The 18,363-nt window shown below is 38.1% G+C and overlaps 1 protein-coding gene across 1 annotated transcript in view; it reads right to left on the bottom strand.

Annotated features, from left to right (window-relative positions):
• pex5la (peroxisomal biogenesis factor 5-like a) overlaps positions 1-18,363 on the bottom strand; it is a 179,314-nt gene that overhangs the window by 48,728 nt on the left and 112,223 nt on the right. Inside the window, exons 2-6 of the mRNA XM_060834132.1 lie at positions 16,173-16,284; positions 12,264-12,473; positions 6,908-7,031; positions 4,049-4,148; positions 171-266 (exon numbers count right to left, since the gene is read on the bottom strand). Coding sequence (XP_060690115.1) covers positions 171-266; positions 4,049-4,148; positions 6,908-7,031; positions 12,264-12,473; positions 16,173-16,284 — 642 coding nt within the window. The remainder of the gene's footprint in view (positions 1-170; positions 267-4,048; positions 4,149-6,907; positions 7,032-12,263; positions 12,474-16,172; positions 16,285-18,363) is intronic.

Below are 18,363 nucleotides of genomic sequence, written 5' to 3'. Positions count from 1 at the left end.
TTGTTAAAATGTCAACTACAAACTGATAGCACGTAATTTGCAGTTTTGAAATACATTAAATAGAATCCAACAGAAAGAATCGTGATATATTTAATGTGCAAGTGCAAAATACAATCCAGCCATAATCTGTATTCTAATCTCAGGAAAAGTGTGTGAAAAAATTCAGAGACCTCGACTGCTGCCTTTGCTCTTTCAAACTCTTCCTCTGTTGAATGGTTTCGGGTCAGTAACGCACTCCCCCAGCGTTGTTCCTTGGTCATCCGAGTCTGTAAAGTGACAGTGAAACATAGTTTCTATTATAATGAAGAAAGCTGAACTAAAAAGGACTTAAGGGAAATCTTATTTGTTTTTAAATTTCGTCTGGTTAAATGACCTGTCTTGTCAGTAAAACTACAATCCAGAATTACAAAGTTTTATACTATAAAGGAAGTGTCTGACACATCTGATTAATGGTGTCAACCTGGCTAAAGATGAACTTAAAAGAAATCTGGGAGCAGTAACAAACTGATTATGCACAGTGATTGTAGACCAGTCAACAAAGCCGATAGCATGCTCTAATCTGTCAGATCAGTCAAGTATAAAATAGACTTTCCTCTTCACTATACCTAGAGGATGCTCAGTTCTCAAACACAGCAAAGAGGTAAAGGAAGCAAGGGCCAGTTAGATACAATTTCAGCTCTGCCATACAGTCCAGGATTCATGACGGTTCACTAAATGAGAGTGCTCAGTCTGCAAATACATTAGGTAGAGGCTCAAAGTTAGAAGAGAGGAAAGGTAAGAGAGAAAAAAAAAACAATGTCTGCAGGGGATGCCGAAGAGACTCTGCCACTGCGCAATGGAGGTTTAAATGGGTACATTAGTTTATGTCCATCAGAATTGCAGAGATGTGCTGCAATGCGGCAGCAGCAATTAACATCCCAATTCCAGGAAGAGGGAGGACAACTGCAAGTCCCTTAAGCCTGCACCTTCATAGCCAAACTATTCTCTTGTTCTCGGGGCTGTGAGGTCCTGTCAGGCAATTGCCTTGTGCCAGGAAGAAAATTTGGGCAAGGTGTAGTTGTACCAATGCCTTGCATAGTTGCAGTGAAACATCCCTATTCCTGTTCTCAAATCCTCTCACTGAAGACTACCATACCATTTGCCTTCTTCACTGCCTGCTGCACCTGAATACTTAATTTCAGCGACTGCTGTAAAAGAACACTGACATCACATTGCACCTTCCTCTTTCCCAATCTATCCCCATTTAGATAATCATCCGTCTGCTTGTTTTTGCTACCAAAGTGGATAACTGCACATATATCCACATTACACTGCATCTGCCATGTATTTGCCCAATTACTTGTTGAAATCACACCGAAGCTTCTCTGCATCCACCTCACAGCTTACCCTCCCAGCTAACTTTGTGACATCTATAAACTTTGAGAAATGATGCATTGTTTTCTTTTGGTAAATCATTAACATTTCATTAATAATATCTTCTCCTAATTTTAATAATCCTGAAGTATCTGAACCCCTACAAAAGGGGTACTTGAAATTCCCAACCATATCTGGGCCCCTCTAAAAGGTCTCAGGACTATATTCATTAGGATGCATTACCTCTCCAAAAAGGTTCCTTGGCTACCCATATGAATGCACAAAGTTCAGATGCACTCTTAGCAGGTGTAATGTGCACACTCCAGGTTCAAACTATAGAGATGTCAAGATCCTATTTTCACTGAAGGTACCTTATTGTGTACATAACCAGTTGCTGCTTCTGTAAAACGTGTGCAAATTCTCCACATTCAAAGTTGCCCAGTTTAATGTCATTTCACTTTAATCTCAGTAATATATTTGTAGTGGACATCTCATTGAGTATGAGGTTTGTTATACTGTTCTTCAAGGTAGAACATTACAGTACCTGACCCAGGTGCCACTATTTTAGCACAACCTCTCCCTTTCTGATTTTCAGCCTGTCTTGGTGCCATTCTGCTGCCAAAGATCTGCAGCAGGAACCAGTGAACACCTGAGGATCACACATCAAGAATCATCGTAGAATCACAGAATCTCTACAGTGTGGAAACAGACACTTTGGCCCAACAAGTCCACACTGATCCTCCGAAGAGTATACCAACCAAACCCATTCCTCTGCCCTGTTATTCTAGTCGGGGTAAGTGTAATGCACCTAACCTCAGATCCTTGAACACTATGGGCAATTTAGCATGGCCAATTCACCTAACCTGCACATCTTGGATTGTGGGAGGAAACTGGAGCACCTCGTGGAAACCCATGCAGACACAGGGAGAATATGCACACTGCATAAGATAGTCGCCAAGGCTGGAGCCTGCCTGACAGCATTCTCTTTAGAAGCTAACATTGCCCCAGAAGCCTCCACAGATACGACAGAGCTTTCACCCCAGGTAGCAATGTGCCAGCCAATTCAGAGTGTGGCAGCTTCCCTTCTACCCTGTCAGCATGGATAAACTTGGCAACCACTCCCAGGCTCGAAGGATGCTGGCATGACTGAAATCAACATGTATCCTACCAGCAGCTACCCCTCCACTAGGCACCAGCAGTACTTAGCACCCCCTTTGGCAGATAGGCTCTCAGCAGATCTGAGCTTGGATGAATCCCCTGTCTGAGGAAGTGGGCAAGACAGAGGAGACCCCTGCTACATAAGGACCAGAGGCACGAGATGACACTGGAAGTGGTGCCAACTAGAGGGGGCACTGCGGAGACCCAAACAGCACCACCAGGAAATGGTCACGATACAGCCAAGAACAAACAATGTTCCCAGCCTGATGAACAAAGGGCCTGATCCTGATCTCAATCAGTGGTCTCTCTCTCTCTCTCTCTCTCGCTCTCTCTCTCCAGAGTCAGAAGGCCTTCTACAGGAGATAGTGTCATTAAATCGTGACATTTTTCTTTTCTACAAATATTCCAAAATGTATTTCAAGTTGTTCAATTTACCATGCAGAAATTTAGTTATTTAAAGTAATATATTTCAACTAAGAGACACAGGTATAGTGTTTTATTTCTAAGTCTAATGTAACATTAATTCCTATTCACTTAAAGTCACAATTTTTAGGAATGTATCCCAAACTTATAATTGAGGATCCTTCTATATAAAACCTGACCTGATTCCAACCCAGTGACCCACAGTGTCATTAGTAACCGTGTTGAAACTGTCTTGATTGTATCAGCCATTTAACGTGCAGTCTGTCTTATGTTTGACCACGCTTTGCTAACATGAGGTAAGCATGAGTTAATCTTAAATATTAGACTTTTATGTTCTACCTGTATTGTAAATGATTTAGAAACATTTTCTTCCCCGTTCAGTAAATAATAATGATTAAATGGTTATATGTTTGTGTAATTTTGTTTGGCATTTCACTTTAACCATGAAATCCTGCAATGTATTATCTTGCCCTTGGTTAATCCATACGTTATGGTCGAAACACAAAGATCCAGCATGTTCAGAATTCTCACAACTTTGATCACAACGATTTTTAATCAGATAGCGAAAGAAAGAGTTTTTGAAATAAGTCCAAATACTTCAATGGATTTTGAAGTGATACTTGAAGTAATACTACATTTTTGGGTTCTCATAGATCCCTAAAGTAACATTTTGAACTTGGACCTGCATTCACGATACGCAATGGTAAGATTTGAAATTGGGCATTTCATAGAGTGTTCCACTAGTTGTATTCCACTTAAGAGATTATGCTATAAGATTTGTACATGTTAAGTGACACATAGAACATCAAAATTTTGTTTCCAAAATTCAGCATTCTGCCCTAAATCCTGGATCAATTTTCCAGCCAACTATTGCTTCCTGTTGGGTTTGAACAGGAGATGAACAGATTGAAATCACATTTGCCACCAGAAGTTAATTTCGAATGTCATAGATGTTTAATGTCAAAGATGTAAATGTCATAAACACTATGTCTTTCTTAAATATCAAAAGTCCTGAAAGGATCATTGTTCAATTTTCTTTTACAGGAGCAAATATTTTAGCATTGTCACATGTTTTATTAATGCACTTTCCTTAATTCACAGTAATACATTCTACCTGTGCTGTTTGCACTTGGTCCAAATCTGTTGAAGTTGAATGTAGTTCCAACGAATTTTTACCAGACGTAAGTTCAGATGGGATCTTATTTTCTGTTGACCTGAATAGAAGAATATTATTTTCAATCCAAGATAGCACATCCATTCCTTATTGTGCAATGAAAGTGCAACGATAATTGGTTCAGTATTTCCAGCAGACACTTGCTATTAGATCAGCTAAAAGCTTAATAGAAAAGAGGATCACAGACAATTGTGGAAGTAATGAGAAAAGCTCTTTCAGTTCTGTGAAGAGTCAGAGAACTGTCTCAAGGATGTTCAAGAATTGATTACACAGGAAGATGAATTTAAATCAACTTGGAAACTAATTATCAGTTGGGACATGCGGGGATTGAGAGTTGGGTCCATTACACTTTACTATTTTTATGGATAACCTGGATGTCAATGTGTGGGCATGATCTGTAAATTTGCAGGTGGTACTAAGATCTGTGTGAATATATTTTCCTCGCTTGCAGGAGGTTTTCCCCATCTTCAATTGCCCCTGAGTCACCTTTTAGATCCACCACACACCGTGTGGTGAAAATATATTAAAAGCTGTTTGAGAGGGAGTTCCAAGATTTTAAAAGTCAGAATGTTGGGTGACTTATAGGCAAGATTGGAGATGGTGATGTTCTCATGCACCTGTTGCCCTTGTTCACAGGTTTGAAGGGATTATGTCAAAAAGCCTTGGCCATTAGCTGTGGTGCATTCTGAAGTGTTATGCATCGGAGCTATGGTTCACCAGTGGAGAATGAAGTGATGTGCACTCACCCAGAAAAGTGAAAATGATTGCACTACATTCCTGACTTATGCCTGATAGAAACGCTTTGGGGAGTCTGGGGCGGAGATAACCATTCACTGTGGAAAAAAAAACATTCTGATTTGCTTTAGTAGCCACATTATATATGTTTAATTCAGTTGGTTTAGTTAGGTCTCTGGTTAATATTGACTCCCAGATATTGATGGAGTGGGATTTCCATGAAAGTAATTCGCAGAATGTCAAGGGAAAGTGGTTAAACACTCTCTTGTTGGAGGTAGTCCTTGACTGAAATCCACCCTGAAGGTCATGCCCCCTCTTTACCCACATCCATCGTTACTTGAACCTAGATCCACATCTCTTCACAGAGGCTCATGATTCAGGACTTTTTTTGGAGTTCATTTTTTTTGGATAGTATGGATGCCCAAATTGTTAGCAGTGGCCACTGCTCCCAACTGGTGCTATTGGGCTTAAAGAGCTACAGGCCATTGATTAGTTGGCATCTCTATAAGGCTATCCAAAGAGAAAGAGCAAATGTCTCATCTTAAAGTTAATAATGCTGCTACCAGAATTAAATTGCTGTAAGGCAGACTTCAGTATCATGGGCCCATGACATTTTAGCCAGGGAGGCAAGAAGCATAGTGCACTGGAATATCCAGGCTATAACTTCTTGGAAAATTACACTAAATTTGGAGAAATTCAGTATTATGTATGTAAGTAAGGCAGATGCTCAATATTCATACAGCATTCTGAGAAAATCACTCAAGTTGAAGGGAAAAAAAAATCTAGATTTCCTGGCAAAAGTACATGAGCAGTACAGTGATGCAATAGCTAGAGAAAACATTATTCTTGGCAGATTGTTCCAGTTGAATTAATTAGGAGAGGCTGAAGGGTCACAGTTTAATTTTATAAGACCAGATCTAGGCTAGATGTCAGGTGGTGTTTTTGTTTGGCCATAGGATATTGTGGAACAGGTAGTTCCTGTAATGGATGCTGGTTACTGAACAGGGACGGAAATGTTTCTCGTGTAATGGAAACCTGGAACCCTATCCTACAAATGGTTGAGGGAAACAGAGTCAATTGCAATGCTCAAGACAAAGTTCAACATATTTTTGTTAGGTAAAAGTATCAAGAGATATGAAATTATGGCTAATAAATGAATTAATAATTGAAAGGATGCACAAGCTTTAAGTGAAGAAATGTCTCCTCATTTAATCCGAAATTATTGACTCCTTATTCTGAGTGTGTCCCCTTTTCCTAGATTCTCCCATTTGCGAAAATATTGTTTACTGTCCCGTGTCAAATCTTTTCATTAACTTAAATGTTTCAATGAGATCGCCTCTCACTTTTCTAAACTCTGGACAATACAGATCTAATTTCACTACCACATTGAATGATGAAATTGGGCTACTTCTGCATTTGTTGGCAAATTAATAAAATTATATGATGGGGTGTTTCATGTATCAATTTAATTTTAATCATACTGTAATTGTGTTTTTCAAATACTGATTTCAACAAAAGGGAAGAGGTTTATTACATTGAGACCAGGTCTTGTTCCACAGATCACAAAATACGTTCTACTGTGTGAAGGACAATTCACAAAAAGGACAACCTAATGGTCTGGAGAATTCTGCCATTCAGTTTTTAGATGGAATAGGAACTTTGGGAGCGATTACTCCCACTGATTAATTCTCAATTGTTTTAAGAAATTACTGAACAGGATTGCAAGTATTTTATAAGCTTTTGTTGAAATCAGAACTTCTCTGCACAACTTAACTCAGTTTCTGTATTTACGCATTGATAATCACAAGAAAGAAAGCTCATTTCATTGGATCGTAGACTATTACTGAGATGCCATCTTGCAATATATTTTTACAGTTTTAAAAATTTTAAGATAAATAATGAGGAAAGTAATGGGAATATTGTTTATGAAGTTGAAAATGGAAAGCTTTTACTACCAATGAAAGAGAAAAATGAAGAAGCATAATGTGTGGAGAAATCAGCAGAATACCAGCCCATGTGCAGATTGCCACTACAACACTGATTAATATACAAATTACTTTTTACCATAAGAACTCCTGTGAGGTAGTTCTGTTGGAGCGTCTCCTTTCTGGTACCCATTGATCCTCAGGGGTTTTAGCACTTTGTAGATTTACTTCTTCCCATTTCTCTAAGTGTGGAGGCATACTGACTAAACGTGAGAAGAAAATTTGTTATTCATGAGAAGAAAACTAAATACTGCATTTAGTTTTTATTGTGCTCCTGATTAAAATATAAATTCTGCAGGCAGCGGGTAAAACGCAGATCTTTTTGAACCTTAAGCAAAGAGTCGGAGCTTCTATTAATTTTGATAAAAACGAATTCCCTACCAATTAAAGATGAGACAAAAGATTACTTCCAATTATAACTTATTGATGGTCTACTGAACAAAGTTGCTGATGCAAGGGGTTTTAGGAATCCACTGGTCTTCTGAAATTTCTATATTTTATATTAAATTTGTATTCAGAACTTCCTTTCTGTCATTTCATTAGGCAGCCATTAAGACTTTTGTTAGTAACCATCACATTTCATTTATACGATCCTTGATAGAAAACCACTTAAACTTTATTGTGACAGAAAATCTCCAATGCTGTAATTATAGATGTGCTAAACAAAAGGTCAGTACAAATTGGGTCATCTGATTCATAATTTGATTCTAAATCAGCTTTCGTTGTCCTCATCAGATGTATTGCCTAGTTCTTACTTAGTCCCCCAAATCTTGCAAAGCATAATAGTCTGGGAAGGATGAATGAATGGTAAAAACCAATGTTTTTGAGAGTCTTTCATGTGTCCCAGACGTCTTAAATGCTTCACAACCAAATGTGGATGCACCTACAGCACATGAACTGTAGTGGTTCAAGCACCTTCTCAAGGGCAATTAGGGTCAGAAAGTAAATACTGGCCAGACAACATATGTGTGGTTGCTTTGTTTTACATAGCTGCTAGTAAGGCAATATGAAATTATATAAATATTAGTTTATACTGGTCATGGTGGTGGAGGGATGAGAGATTGTCAGAGTACTGGGAAAGCTCCTTTCTCTTCATAAAGTAACACTAGGGTTTAACTGATCCAATAGCCTAGACATTAGATTAGATTAGACTTACAGTGTGGAAACAGGCCCTTCGGCCCAACAAGTCCACACCGACCCGCCGAAGCGAAACCCACCCATACCCCTACATTTACCCCTTACCGAACACTACGGGCAATTTAGCATGGCCAATTCACCTGACCCGCACATCTTTGGACTGTGGGAGGAAACCGGAGCACCCGGAGGAAACCCACGCAGACACGGGGAGAACGTGCAAACTCCACACAGTCAGTCGCCTGAGTCGGGAATTGAACCCAGGTCTCAGGCGCTGTGAGGCAGCAGTGCTAACCACTGTGCCACCGTGCCGCCCACATATGGGGCTGAATAGCAGAATTTATCTTGTAAAGATTTTGTAGTCTGAATTATGTAAATTCTTAATGTAGCATTGAAGTATCAATCAATGTTCATTCTTAAGATCCTCTCAACAGTGCTAGAACTGATCTTTTCTGATACTCAATTAGTAATTACTGACTCTGGGAAGGTAGAATGAGGAACTAGCATCCAATTATACCTTTTCCATAAAGCATATTTCTTGACATTCAGCACTAATATTAGGTGCAAAAAATCAGCTTCATTGACTACTCTATCCTTAATTCTGGATTAGTGGTGCTGGAAGAGCACAGCAGTTCAGGCAGCGTCCAAGGTGCAACGAAATCGACGTTTCGGGCAAAAGCCCTTCATCAGGAATAAAGGTGAAGGGCTTTTGCCCGAAACGTCGATTTCGCTGCACCTTGGATGCTGCCTGAACTGCTGTGCTCTTCCAGCACCACTAATCCAGAATCTGGTTTCCAGCATCTGCAATCATTGTTTTTACTCTATCCTTAATACAATACAGAAGACAGATTGGAAAATGGGGAACCTAAAAAGGGAAAAGAAATATGGTGAAACATGCATAAGATGTAAAAAGGCAAGCAACCATAAAACTGTATTATTATAGCAATAAGTAACTGACAAAAAATCCCTATAAGGACTTTGATGAAGAAAGATATCATATGCTCACTCTTAAAGTCTCTGGTCACACACAGTTTTTGCCACCAATACTTGCTTTAATGCTTAAAGAACACATGCAACTCAAATGGCAATGAACCATTTATCTTAATTGAATTTAGATTTGTTCTGCAAAGCATTTTCTACAACATAAGAACAATGTCATAACATTTACATAGTTGTAACTTGTATTGCAAATGATTGTTGAAAGAGGGTAGAAGTAGCAATGTTAACAGTAGCAATTCTTCAGGAAAAAGTAAAAATTAGAATCAAAATGATATTACAGTAAGAATGGGCAATGCTACAAAGTGTAATTTAATCACCTACCTAACCTTTAGTTTCTTAATAAAAACCTGAATAGAAAATGTTTTCACTGGAACAGACAATGAGTTTTTAAAAATCCCCACTTTCATACTGAAGTAAGACTTTTTAATGATTATGTTGAAAAGGTGTCTTAGTACCTTTTGTGGATCATGTAATTGAGGTCAAACGCACAGGAAGATTAAATGTTTATTTGCAAAAATAAAAATCAGAAAGAAACAGTAGGTATTTAACAGAGCCACCTAAAATGAAGTAGAAATTGGTTCATATTATGTCTATTTTCAAATTGGAAAGCTGGCCAAAAATAAAAATCTACTTTGGGGCATCAGTGTTAGCCTAGACAGGACCACTTCATGGTTTGGAGATGTTTTAGTGGATGTATATGTGCTAATTGAGGTCTTTAGATCTGTTAAAGGTGACTTTAATTTGTTTATGCTGTGCTGAGCAGATACTAATCTGAATTTTTCAGTTGCCAATTATGTTCCTGACTCCACAGTAGTGCTAAACATCTCAGCTCCTTTGTCCACCTTATGTAAAATACAGGGGTGTAAATACAGGATCGCAAGGTGACTCATGGTTAGTGTTTCTGCCACCCTCGGGTGACTGACTGTGTGGAGTCTGCACATTGTCCCTGTGTCTGCATGGGTTTCCTCTGGGTGCTCCAGTTTCCTTCCTTAGTCCAAACATGTGCAAGGTAGGTGGGTATAAATTGCCCAAAGTGTCCAGGAATGTGTAAAATGCAGGGTTACACAGGTCAGGTGAGGAGGTGGGATGATCTTTGGACAGTTGGTGTGTACTTAATGGGCCAAATGGCCTTCTTCCACACTGTTCGGATTCTATGATTCTACAAACAGAGGCATGACAGGCTCCAACAGCTAGTACATAAATGTTCACGAGACCTAGGCTACATGAACAGTTTCAAAATAAGAGGTCTTCCACTTAAGAAAGGGAAAAGGAATTTCTCCTCTCTGAAGTCCTTCAATCTTTGAGACGGAGAGTTCTAGGGAACAGTGGAGACTAGGATATTTATGTATTCAAGACTAGATTAAACCTATTTTTCCTCTAAAAGCGTGTCAAAGGTTATGTGGGAGTGAGGACGAAGTGGGGAAGAGGAGATCAGTCATAATCTTAAAGAACAGGCCCAAAGAGTTATATGACCTCCTGCTTCTAATTTTCATTTTTCTCATTTACCTTCCCTTGGCTCCACCAAATGTAATGTTGAGGTCCTTTGACATCATCAATGTCATTTTAATCAGCTAAACAGACACTGATCAGCCCACCTACTATGAGGAGCTAATCACCATGACATTGGCCACATTGAAACTCCATTTCAGATTGTACATCCTTCTTTCCTTTCAATGGGATCTTGAAAATTCATATAAAACATTAGTGATCAATAAGAGCAAATCTCAAAATAAAAACCCATCAGAAATAGTTCTTTTTCATAAAATTAAGCATTTGGCTTTTAACATTTGTGGATATGCCTGAAGAAAAAAATACCTCAGGCTGCAAGTCAAAGTTGTGTGAACCTGTCCAATTGCTTGATTATATGTTGGATAATACATCACACACTGGAGTGATTCTTACACTCCTCCACTGGTGGGTTTGAAGGCCATGTAGAATCCAGTTGAGTGCCTGCCTGGTATTTTACCCACCTACTCCAAACTACCTAAGCATGCATATATTGCATCTGAGCTAGATTGTTTTTTTCACAAATCTAATAATGCATAATGGGTTTTCTATTGACTTAGTATTTCTCAAAGTTCTCTGGCTTTCTTATCATTCTCTTTTATGAACTGCCATATGAACATGTACTAATGGTGGCCACAGAGTCTGCTTCACGGGAGATGGTTCACATATTTCATTTCAGTGTGAGGTTACTGAGGTCTTTGCACATTTCCCATAATAAATAAAACATGAAATGCCGACAAAGTGGTGAGTGCAATTAATCACATCAATGGATGAAGAAACATTCACAATCCATCATGGCTACTCCTACATCGAGTGCATTTCCTGCTGGAATGCATGCAGCAGGGGAATCCATGTCATTCTTTCTAAATTGAAAATGATTCATCATGAAAGAGAGTGGCAGACTGCTATTTTTGAGTAATACAAGGCATTATACATTGCATCTAAAGATGTTTTTCCTCCTGTGCTGACATCATAATGTTGGTCACAGAGTCATAGAGATGTACTGCATGGAAACAGACGCTTCGGTCCAACCCGTCCATGCAGAATGTCAACGAGGATAAACAGACATCAACTTTGGACATACAGATATGAGGTGATTAAATTTCTAGGAAAAGCAAAGGGATAGCCAGTGGCATACCAGAATATTTGCTGGAATCTTTCATGGAGGCAGTGACCTTAAACCACTGGCTGAAAATTCTGCCTCTGCTGTCATGATCAGATTTTGTAATTGTCAGGTTGTTACCTGCCTGAAGTAGTGGCTTCTGCCCCAACAGGGGAAGATGCATAACCAAGAATGTGCAAAATATACGGAACATTAGCTATTGCACTACACTCACTAAAAAAACATGAAACGTATATCTATCATAAATTGAAAGCTGATTATAAGTTCTCATGAATACAAAACAATCTCAGTCAGTGTTATTCTAAAAACAAATATGATGTGTCTTTTTAAAAAATATTTGAACATTAATCTTGTTGACGTTTTGTTATAAAGAATAAAACTTCATTTCAAAAATCCCTACACTAAAACCCTGCAGCTGATGGAAATCTGAAACAAATTCAAAATGTTTTGGAAACCGTAGCAGGTTAGACAAATTTGCAAAGAGGAAAGACAAGTAGGTCACTGTTCAAATTAAATGTAGCACTCTTGTAAGGATGATGGATTCTGTATTACTTTTTCCGTATCTAATGAAAATTGAAATTTGTATAAAATGTTAATAACGGCAGAAAAATTGAAAATTATATTAATATCTACAGAGTAAAGTTAAACATTTCAGGATTCATTCAATTCATACCAGCATCCAGTGACGGTCTCTGTGAGGCTTTGACATTCTGAATATTTTGTTCAACTTCCACTTTGATTAGCTCAGTGTCGTCTTGCTCTTTTCTAAAGGAAGCAGATTTAGCTGCTTCATTTCTTGATGGAACATCGGATTTTTTTGTCTTATTACTGCTCGTCATAGCTGGCTCCGTAAGGTCCAAAAGATCCAAAGCTGGTGACAAAACTATAATATTAAATGGTGTTATTAGAAGTAAATGAGCAGCAAGGTAACCTTATTAAACTTTATTTACATTGAGTTTCTTTTTATATCAATATTTTGATGAGGGCATCAGAGTTAATATTTATAGGAGTAATTTTCTGGCTTTGCATTCCCTGTAGTGATCTTTACTTGTCAGTAAGATGTATTGTAACTTCAAGCACATTTTATACACAATTATTATTTGAAACAATGGAAAACTCTGTACAGTCTGATATTTGAATATAATTAGTGAACGAGACTCTTCAACAACAGAATGAAGTAGGGGCAGGTTCAGCTATCAGCAGTTGCTACATGAAAATGTGGATCAATTACTGGTGTTTTAATATTCTGGATATAGGCGAGTCACTTCTAATTAAATTCAATAATGAATACTAATTGTGATTCTGTGATAGCACTCGCATAATGAGGAAGCTGTGCCCAGAAGGACTGTGGGACTGAGAAAAAATTCTAACTTTGCAACCTGAATTATTCAACCTACTTCCTATAATTCCAGATTCCCAGATCATCAAAATGCTTCTCATGCTTGAAGAAAACAAGTTGAATTGTTACATTAAGTTGGTCTTCTGATTGGTCACAGGAGAGCATACTTCAAATATAATTTCATGCTTACTAATTTCTGTAGTCTTAACTACAATGATACTGCTTTTATCTTAATCGCAACAAGGGTCTACTGCTAATCTGTAGTACATTAATAATGTTTATTGAAATATGCCAGTTGCAAGTTATCTAATTCTTTATCTTCTCCCTTAGTTTTGTCAGTTACTTTGAGGGAAAAGGCTAAAAATTGTATTTCTCATTTTCAAAGGTTAGGGTTCCAATGTGCTATTAGAAAATCCGGTTGAGGCAGGCAGGCGGTTTGGAAACTTTGTGCTGTCCCCTCATTCAAATGATCATGGCATTCAGCTGAAGTGTGACACATGTCACTAACTAGCTGAACGGTCAATAGGAGGCACAGCAATATGCATGGCTAGCACAAGCTTCAGCTATCAGCACGTCTTAAAGGCAAGCTTCCCTTGTTAAAGAGGAACTATGTTTAATACACAAGATACTGCTGACTGCCTTTAGTCAAGATGGCTCCAAGGAAAAGGAGGCCAAATGGTGCAACAAGATGAGAGAGATGGATACTAACAAGTGCTAACAGTTGGACCTAAGTGAAAGCAGAGCCAAATTTTGAAGGCGAGTATTAACTGGTTTCAATTCATATTTGATAACTGAGTTCACGTTGAAATTGGTTTGGCCATATTCTGAAGCATGAGAGCTTGTTGAAAGAGGTGTGTGAAGGAGGTGACTTGAGATTTAGACAAGAGGAAACAGAGAATGATGGCGTTAAGTAAGTAGAACTTGAAAATATGAGAGACTACGAACAACTAAAAAGAGAAAAGTGCAAGACCACGAAGTGTTGCACTAAAATAACACGATAGCAGAGGTTTCCAAGCTATCTTTTGTGTTTGTTTTGCCAGGCATCTAGCACATATAAACAATTAATAATTTGCTGATTAATTTTAAGAGTTATCGAGACTAGATAGTGAACGGGACCACATAGTGAAAGGGACTGTCGGAGAATGCAGCAGAATATAGATAGATTGGAGAGTTGGGCAGAGAAATAGCAGATGGCGTTCACCCAGGTAAATACGAAATGATGCATTTTGGAAGATCCAATTCAAAAGCGAACTATACAATAAATGGAAAAGCCTTGAGGAAAATTGAAGTACAGAAAGATCTGGGTGTTCAGGTCGATTGTACCCTGAAAGTGACAATGTAGGTCGATTAACGTGGTCAAGTAGGCATACAGCATGCTTTCCTTCATCGTATAGGGTATTAAGTATAAGAGTTGGTAAGGTCATATTATATTAGTAGAGGCCTTTGGTTCGGCCACATTTGGAATTCTGCATACAGTTCTGGTCACCACATTCCCAAAAGGATGTGGATGCTTTGGAGAGGGTGCAGAGGAGTTTCACTAGGGTATTACCTGGTATGGAGGGTTCTAGCTATGAAAAGAGGTTGAGTAGATTAGGAATATTTTCATTAGAAAGGCAGAGGTTGAGGGGGAACCTGTTTAAGAGCAACAAAATCATGAGGGGTAATAATCAGAATAGATAGCAAGAAGCTTTTTCCCAGAGTGGGGGACTCAATTACTCAAATTTAAGAGTGATATGCCTGGAACGCGTTGCCAGTGGAGGTGATAGAAGCGGGCACGGTAGATTCATTTAAGATGTATCTAAGCCGATACATGAATGAGCAGGGAGCAGGGGGTTACAGATCCTTAGAAAGTAGGCGACAGGTTTAGGTTTAGGATCTGGATCGACGCAGACTTGGAGAACCAAAGAGCCTGATCCTCTTCTGTAATTTTCTTTGTACTTTTTTCTAGATAACACAACCTTAAATATATTTTTCATGAAGTAAGTGTGACCTATAAGGCACTGCTCCATTTAAATTTAAAGAAAACTGCAGAAAACAACACATCTGCTAAAAACTAACACCTGGATTATTCAATAAACAAACTAGATATTGATTGTTGTTTTTAAATTAAATGTCCTATTAAATTTCACTTCTTCAATACTTTTTGACACTCTTGAATGGTTCAGGTGTCTGCACCCTTTTTACGACGGCTCATCAGGATTAAATATTTTCCAGTCAGCTTTAGTTGTAACTGTTATAGGGACCATATATAAATATATTTGTTTTATATTTTTACATTATGCATTGTGTAGTAAAAGTAACTTGAGTTTATTGTTTATGCGCTTTATATTTTCAAAGGTATTTTATATCTTCAAAGCTAATGGAAAAAAAAGGGACAAGGTGTATTTAGATCAGCTAATCCCCAACTGCTTGTTTTGGACTTTTATCTAAGCTGAATTTTACCCCAGCTTGTTTCTATGATTGTAGGCTTTAGAACAAGGATACCAGATTAAATGCAAGAGATAGAAAGCAGACAGAAGTAGAACAATTACACAGAAGGCTAAGAGGCTGAAAATCACTTATATATTACTAACTATGAGGGATTTACGTGAAAGAACAGAAGTCACTTTTTTTCTTTCTTAAGAGGGGAACAAGGATGTGGAATGCACTAACAGAATTAGTGATTGAAAAGGAGACTATATCAACATTTAAGAATAGATCACGGGTGACTGAAGGCAAAGGGAATAAAATGAACAGAGAGATAGTGTGGGCACAGGAGATTGAGATTGCTTTACGTGTGAGATAAACACTAACACAGGTCAATTAGTTTGAATGCCCTGTTCTGCTGAACAGTGATATCAGACAGAGACGTTAACCGTATCTCTCACAACAGATGTTGCCAGACCTGCTGAGCTTTTCCAGTATTTTCTGTTCTTATATTTGCCTGAATGCCCTGTTAGCAATTTCTTTATAATTTATTTTTAAATACACTATTCTATGGTCAAATTACATTATAAACAAAGTCACAAACTTTCAATAATTGAGGACTAATGGTGTAAAAATCACAATGATCGTACCATAACATTACAGAGATGTTCTAATTTCATAACATCTCATTCTAATTTCTGTAAATAACATCTAATATTATTGCATATTGACACTAAATAAATCAGAATTTCTCTGGACTGTTAATGACCAAAAAAATCTTTTAAATAATTATCAAGGTAAGTTTCTTTTCTTTGAAACACTCAGGCTAATGTTCACCTGCTGTGTTTGATGTTGGTGTACGTGAAACTCTATCGGCTTTTGCTTCAAGTAGGAAATCATCAATCGAGGGGCTCAGGAGGGGTCGACTCTCCTGTTGTTCATTCACCAGCTAAAATTATAAATAGAAGAAGTCATAAGAGGAGGATGAAAGGGAGGCCTCAAATTATATTAAAAAAACAACTTGCAATGAAATGTCAATACTTAAAGACAGCCAATTTGAACAGAAGCCTTGGTTACATTGCCTTTAGAAATGTTTAGCTTCAAATAGGTTAAATATTTAATCAATGTTGCTCAACAGAACTTTAAACTTTGCTACACATTCTTTGGTTCAAGCTATATTCTATTTCTTAAACAAAAGGCATTTTTCCAATAACATGTGATGGATGTAATATTGTAGTCAGTATTATTAAAACAAATATAACTGAAGCCTCATCTAAACAAAACGTAGCGAACCGTCAGTCAGAGTGAATGGTTGAACTAGAGGAAGGAAAAATCTATCTAAAATTGATATACCCTCTGGTGAATTGCAACATCCAAGTAAGTTTTGTCGGTTTGAAGTCATGCTCAGTGATTTGTTATATTGGCTGACACAAAAGAGAGGCACGTCGAGACAGGCACATTGGAAGTACTTTCTAATGTTGGAATAGGAATTACATTGAACAAGAATGGAAAATATTAATGAAGAACAAAGTTGATTTTGGTTTTGTCAGTTTAACTTGTCCCCTGTGTCATCACACAGAGACAAAAATACACAACTGAATATTAATCAACAGACTATCTTAATTACCTGCAGTTTAATTGTTCTCTATTTCAAGTTATTTTCTTCTTTACCCTCTACTATTTAATTTGAAACTTAAAAAGATTTTTAAGCACATTTAACATCCTCATAATTAGTTGTACAAATTCATGTTTATCTTTGTCTTTAACAAATTTTTAAATGATGTAACCATCCTTCAACCTCAAAAGGACACCACCTGATTGAAATTTCTATTTCCTGCTTCAGCCTTTTATTAAACCTATTCTGTGGGCAAAGATTTTTTAAATTTTTAAATGGGGAAGGGAACAAGCAGCTGAGGCTAAGGCAAAGATATTGACATATCTCAAATGAAATAATGAAGTAGAAGTAACGGGATTCACATTGGGAGCTAAAACCACATTAGTGAAAGGATTGAGAGGGGCCCGTATTTTTCTAATCAACCTATTCAGAAATGTTAATACACACAGGTGAAACATTAAGATTGGCCTCTGGTCCGGGGTAGCGATGGTCCTGCTGCTCCACAAGATGGAGAAAGTGAGGATTGCAGATGCTGGAGATCAGAGTTGACACTGTGGTGCTCAAAAAACACAGCAAGTCGGGCAGCATCCAAGGAGCAGGAGAATCGAGCATAAGCCTTTTATCATAAACCTTATGTCCCAAACATCAATTCTCCTGCTCCTCGGATTCCACCTGACTTTCTGTCCTTTTCCAGCACCACACTCTCTGCTCCACAAGATGGCCTGTGCATCAAGTGATTGAGCAAGTTGCAAAATGTGTGGCTGAGAATGCGGAGAGCTGAAAGGGATACTGTTACTTGATGCTATGCAGTTCTTCTGGGAGTTGTGGCCTGGTTCCTGGTTACACTGTATCTGTGGCCCTATGCTGTAGTTCTTGGGAATTGTAAGCTAATGTTTTGTTTCAGAATGTTAGGCCTTAAAGGCAGATTGGCTGGTGAATGGTGCGTTATAATTTATGGTGTTCTTAAAACACAATGATTCTGCTTTCATCACACTATTGTGTAAGGAATTCTGTATTGTAAGCAATCACGGCACTAAAAAGCTTTTCCACACGATGCCATTTTTGTTTTGCCAGTTCCTTTAAAGTTGCCTTCACTGGTTCTCAATACTTCGAGTACGTTAGATGGGTCGGTGTTTGTCCAATGTGTGCAGGAGGGTTTCCTGATACAATATGTAGATATGCCAACAAGAGGTGAGGCCATACTGGATTTGGTTCTTGGTAACGAATCAGGCCAGGTGTTAGAATTGGACGTAGGTGAGCACTTTGGGGACAGTGACCACAATTCGGTGACTTTTACTCTAGTGATGGAGAGGGATAAGTGTGCCCTACAAGGCAAGAGTTATAGCTGGGGGCAGGGAAATTATGATACGGTGAGGAATGACTTAGGACGCGTGGCTTGGAAAAGTAGGCTTC

This window comes from Hemiscyllium ocellatum, chromosome 13, assembly GCF_020745735.1.
Source record: "Hemiscyllium ocellatum isolate sHemOce1 chromosome 13, sHemOce1.pat.X.cur, whole genome shotgun sequence".
Taxonomy (NCBI): domain Eukaryota; kingdom Metazoa; phylum Chordata; class Chondrichthyes; order Orectolobiformes; family Hemiscylliidae; genus Hemiscyllium; species Hemiscyllium ocellatum.
This window is presented reverse-complemented; position numbering and strand designations above follow the sequence as displayed.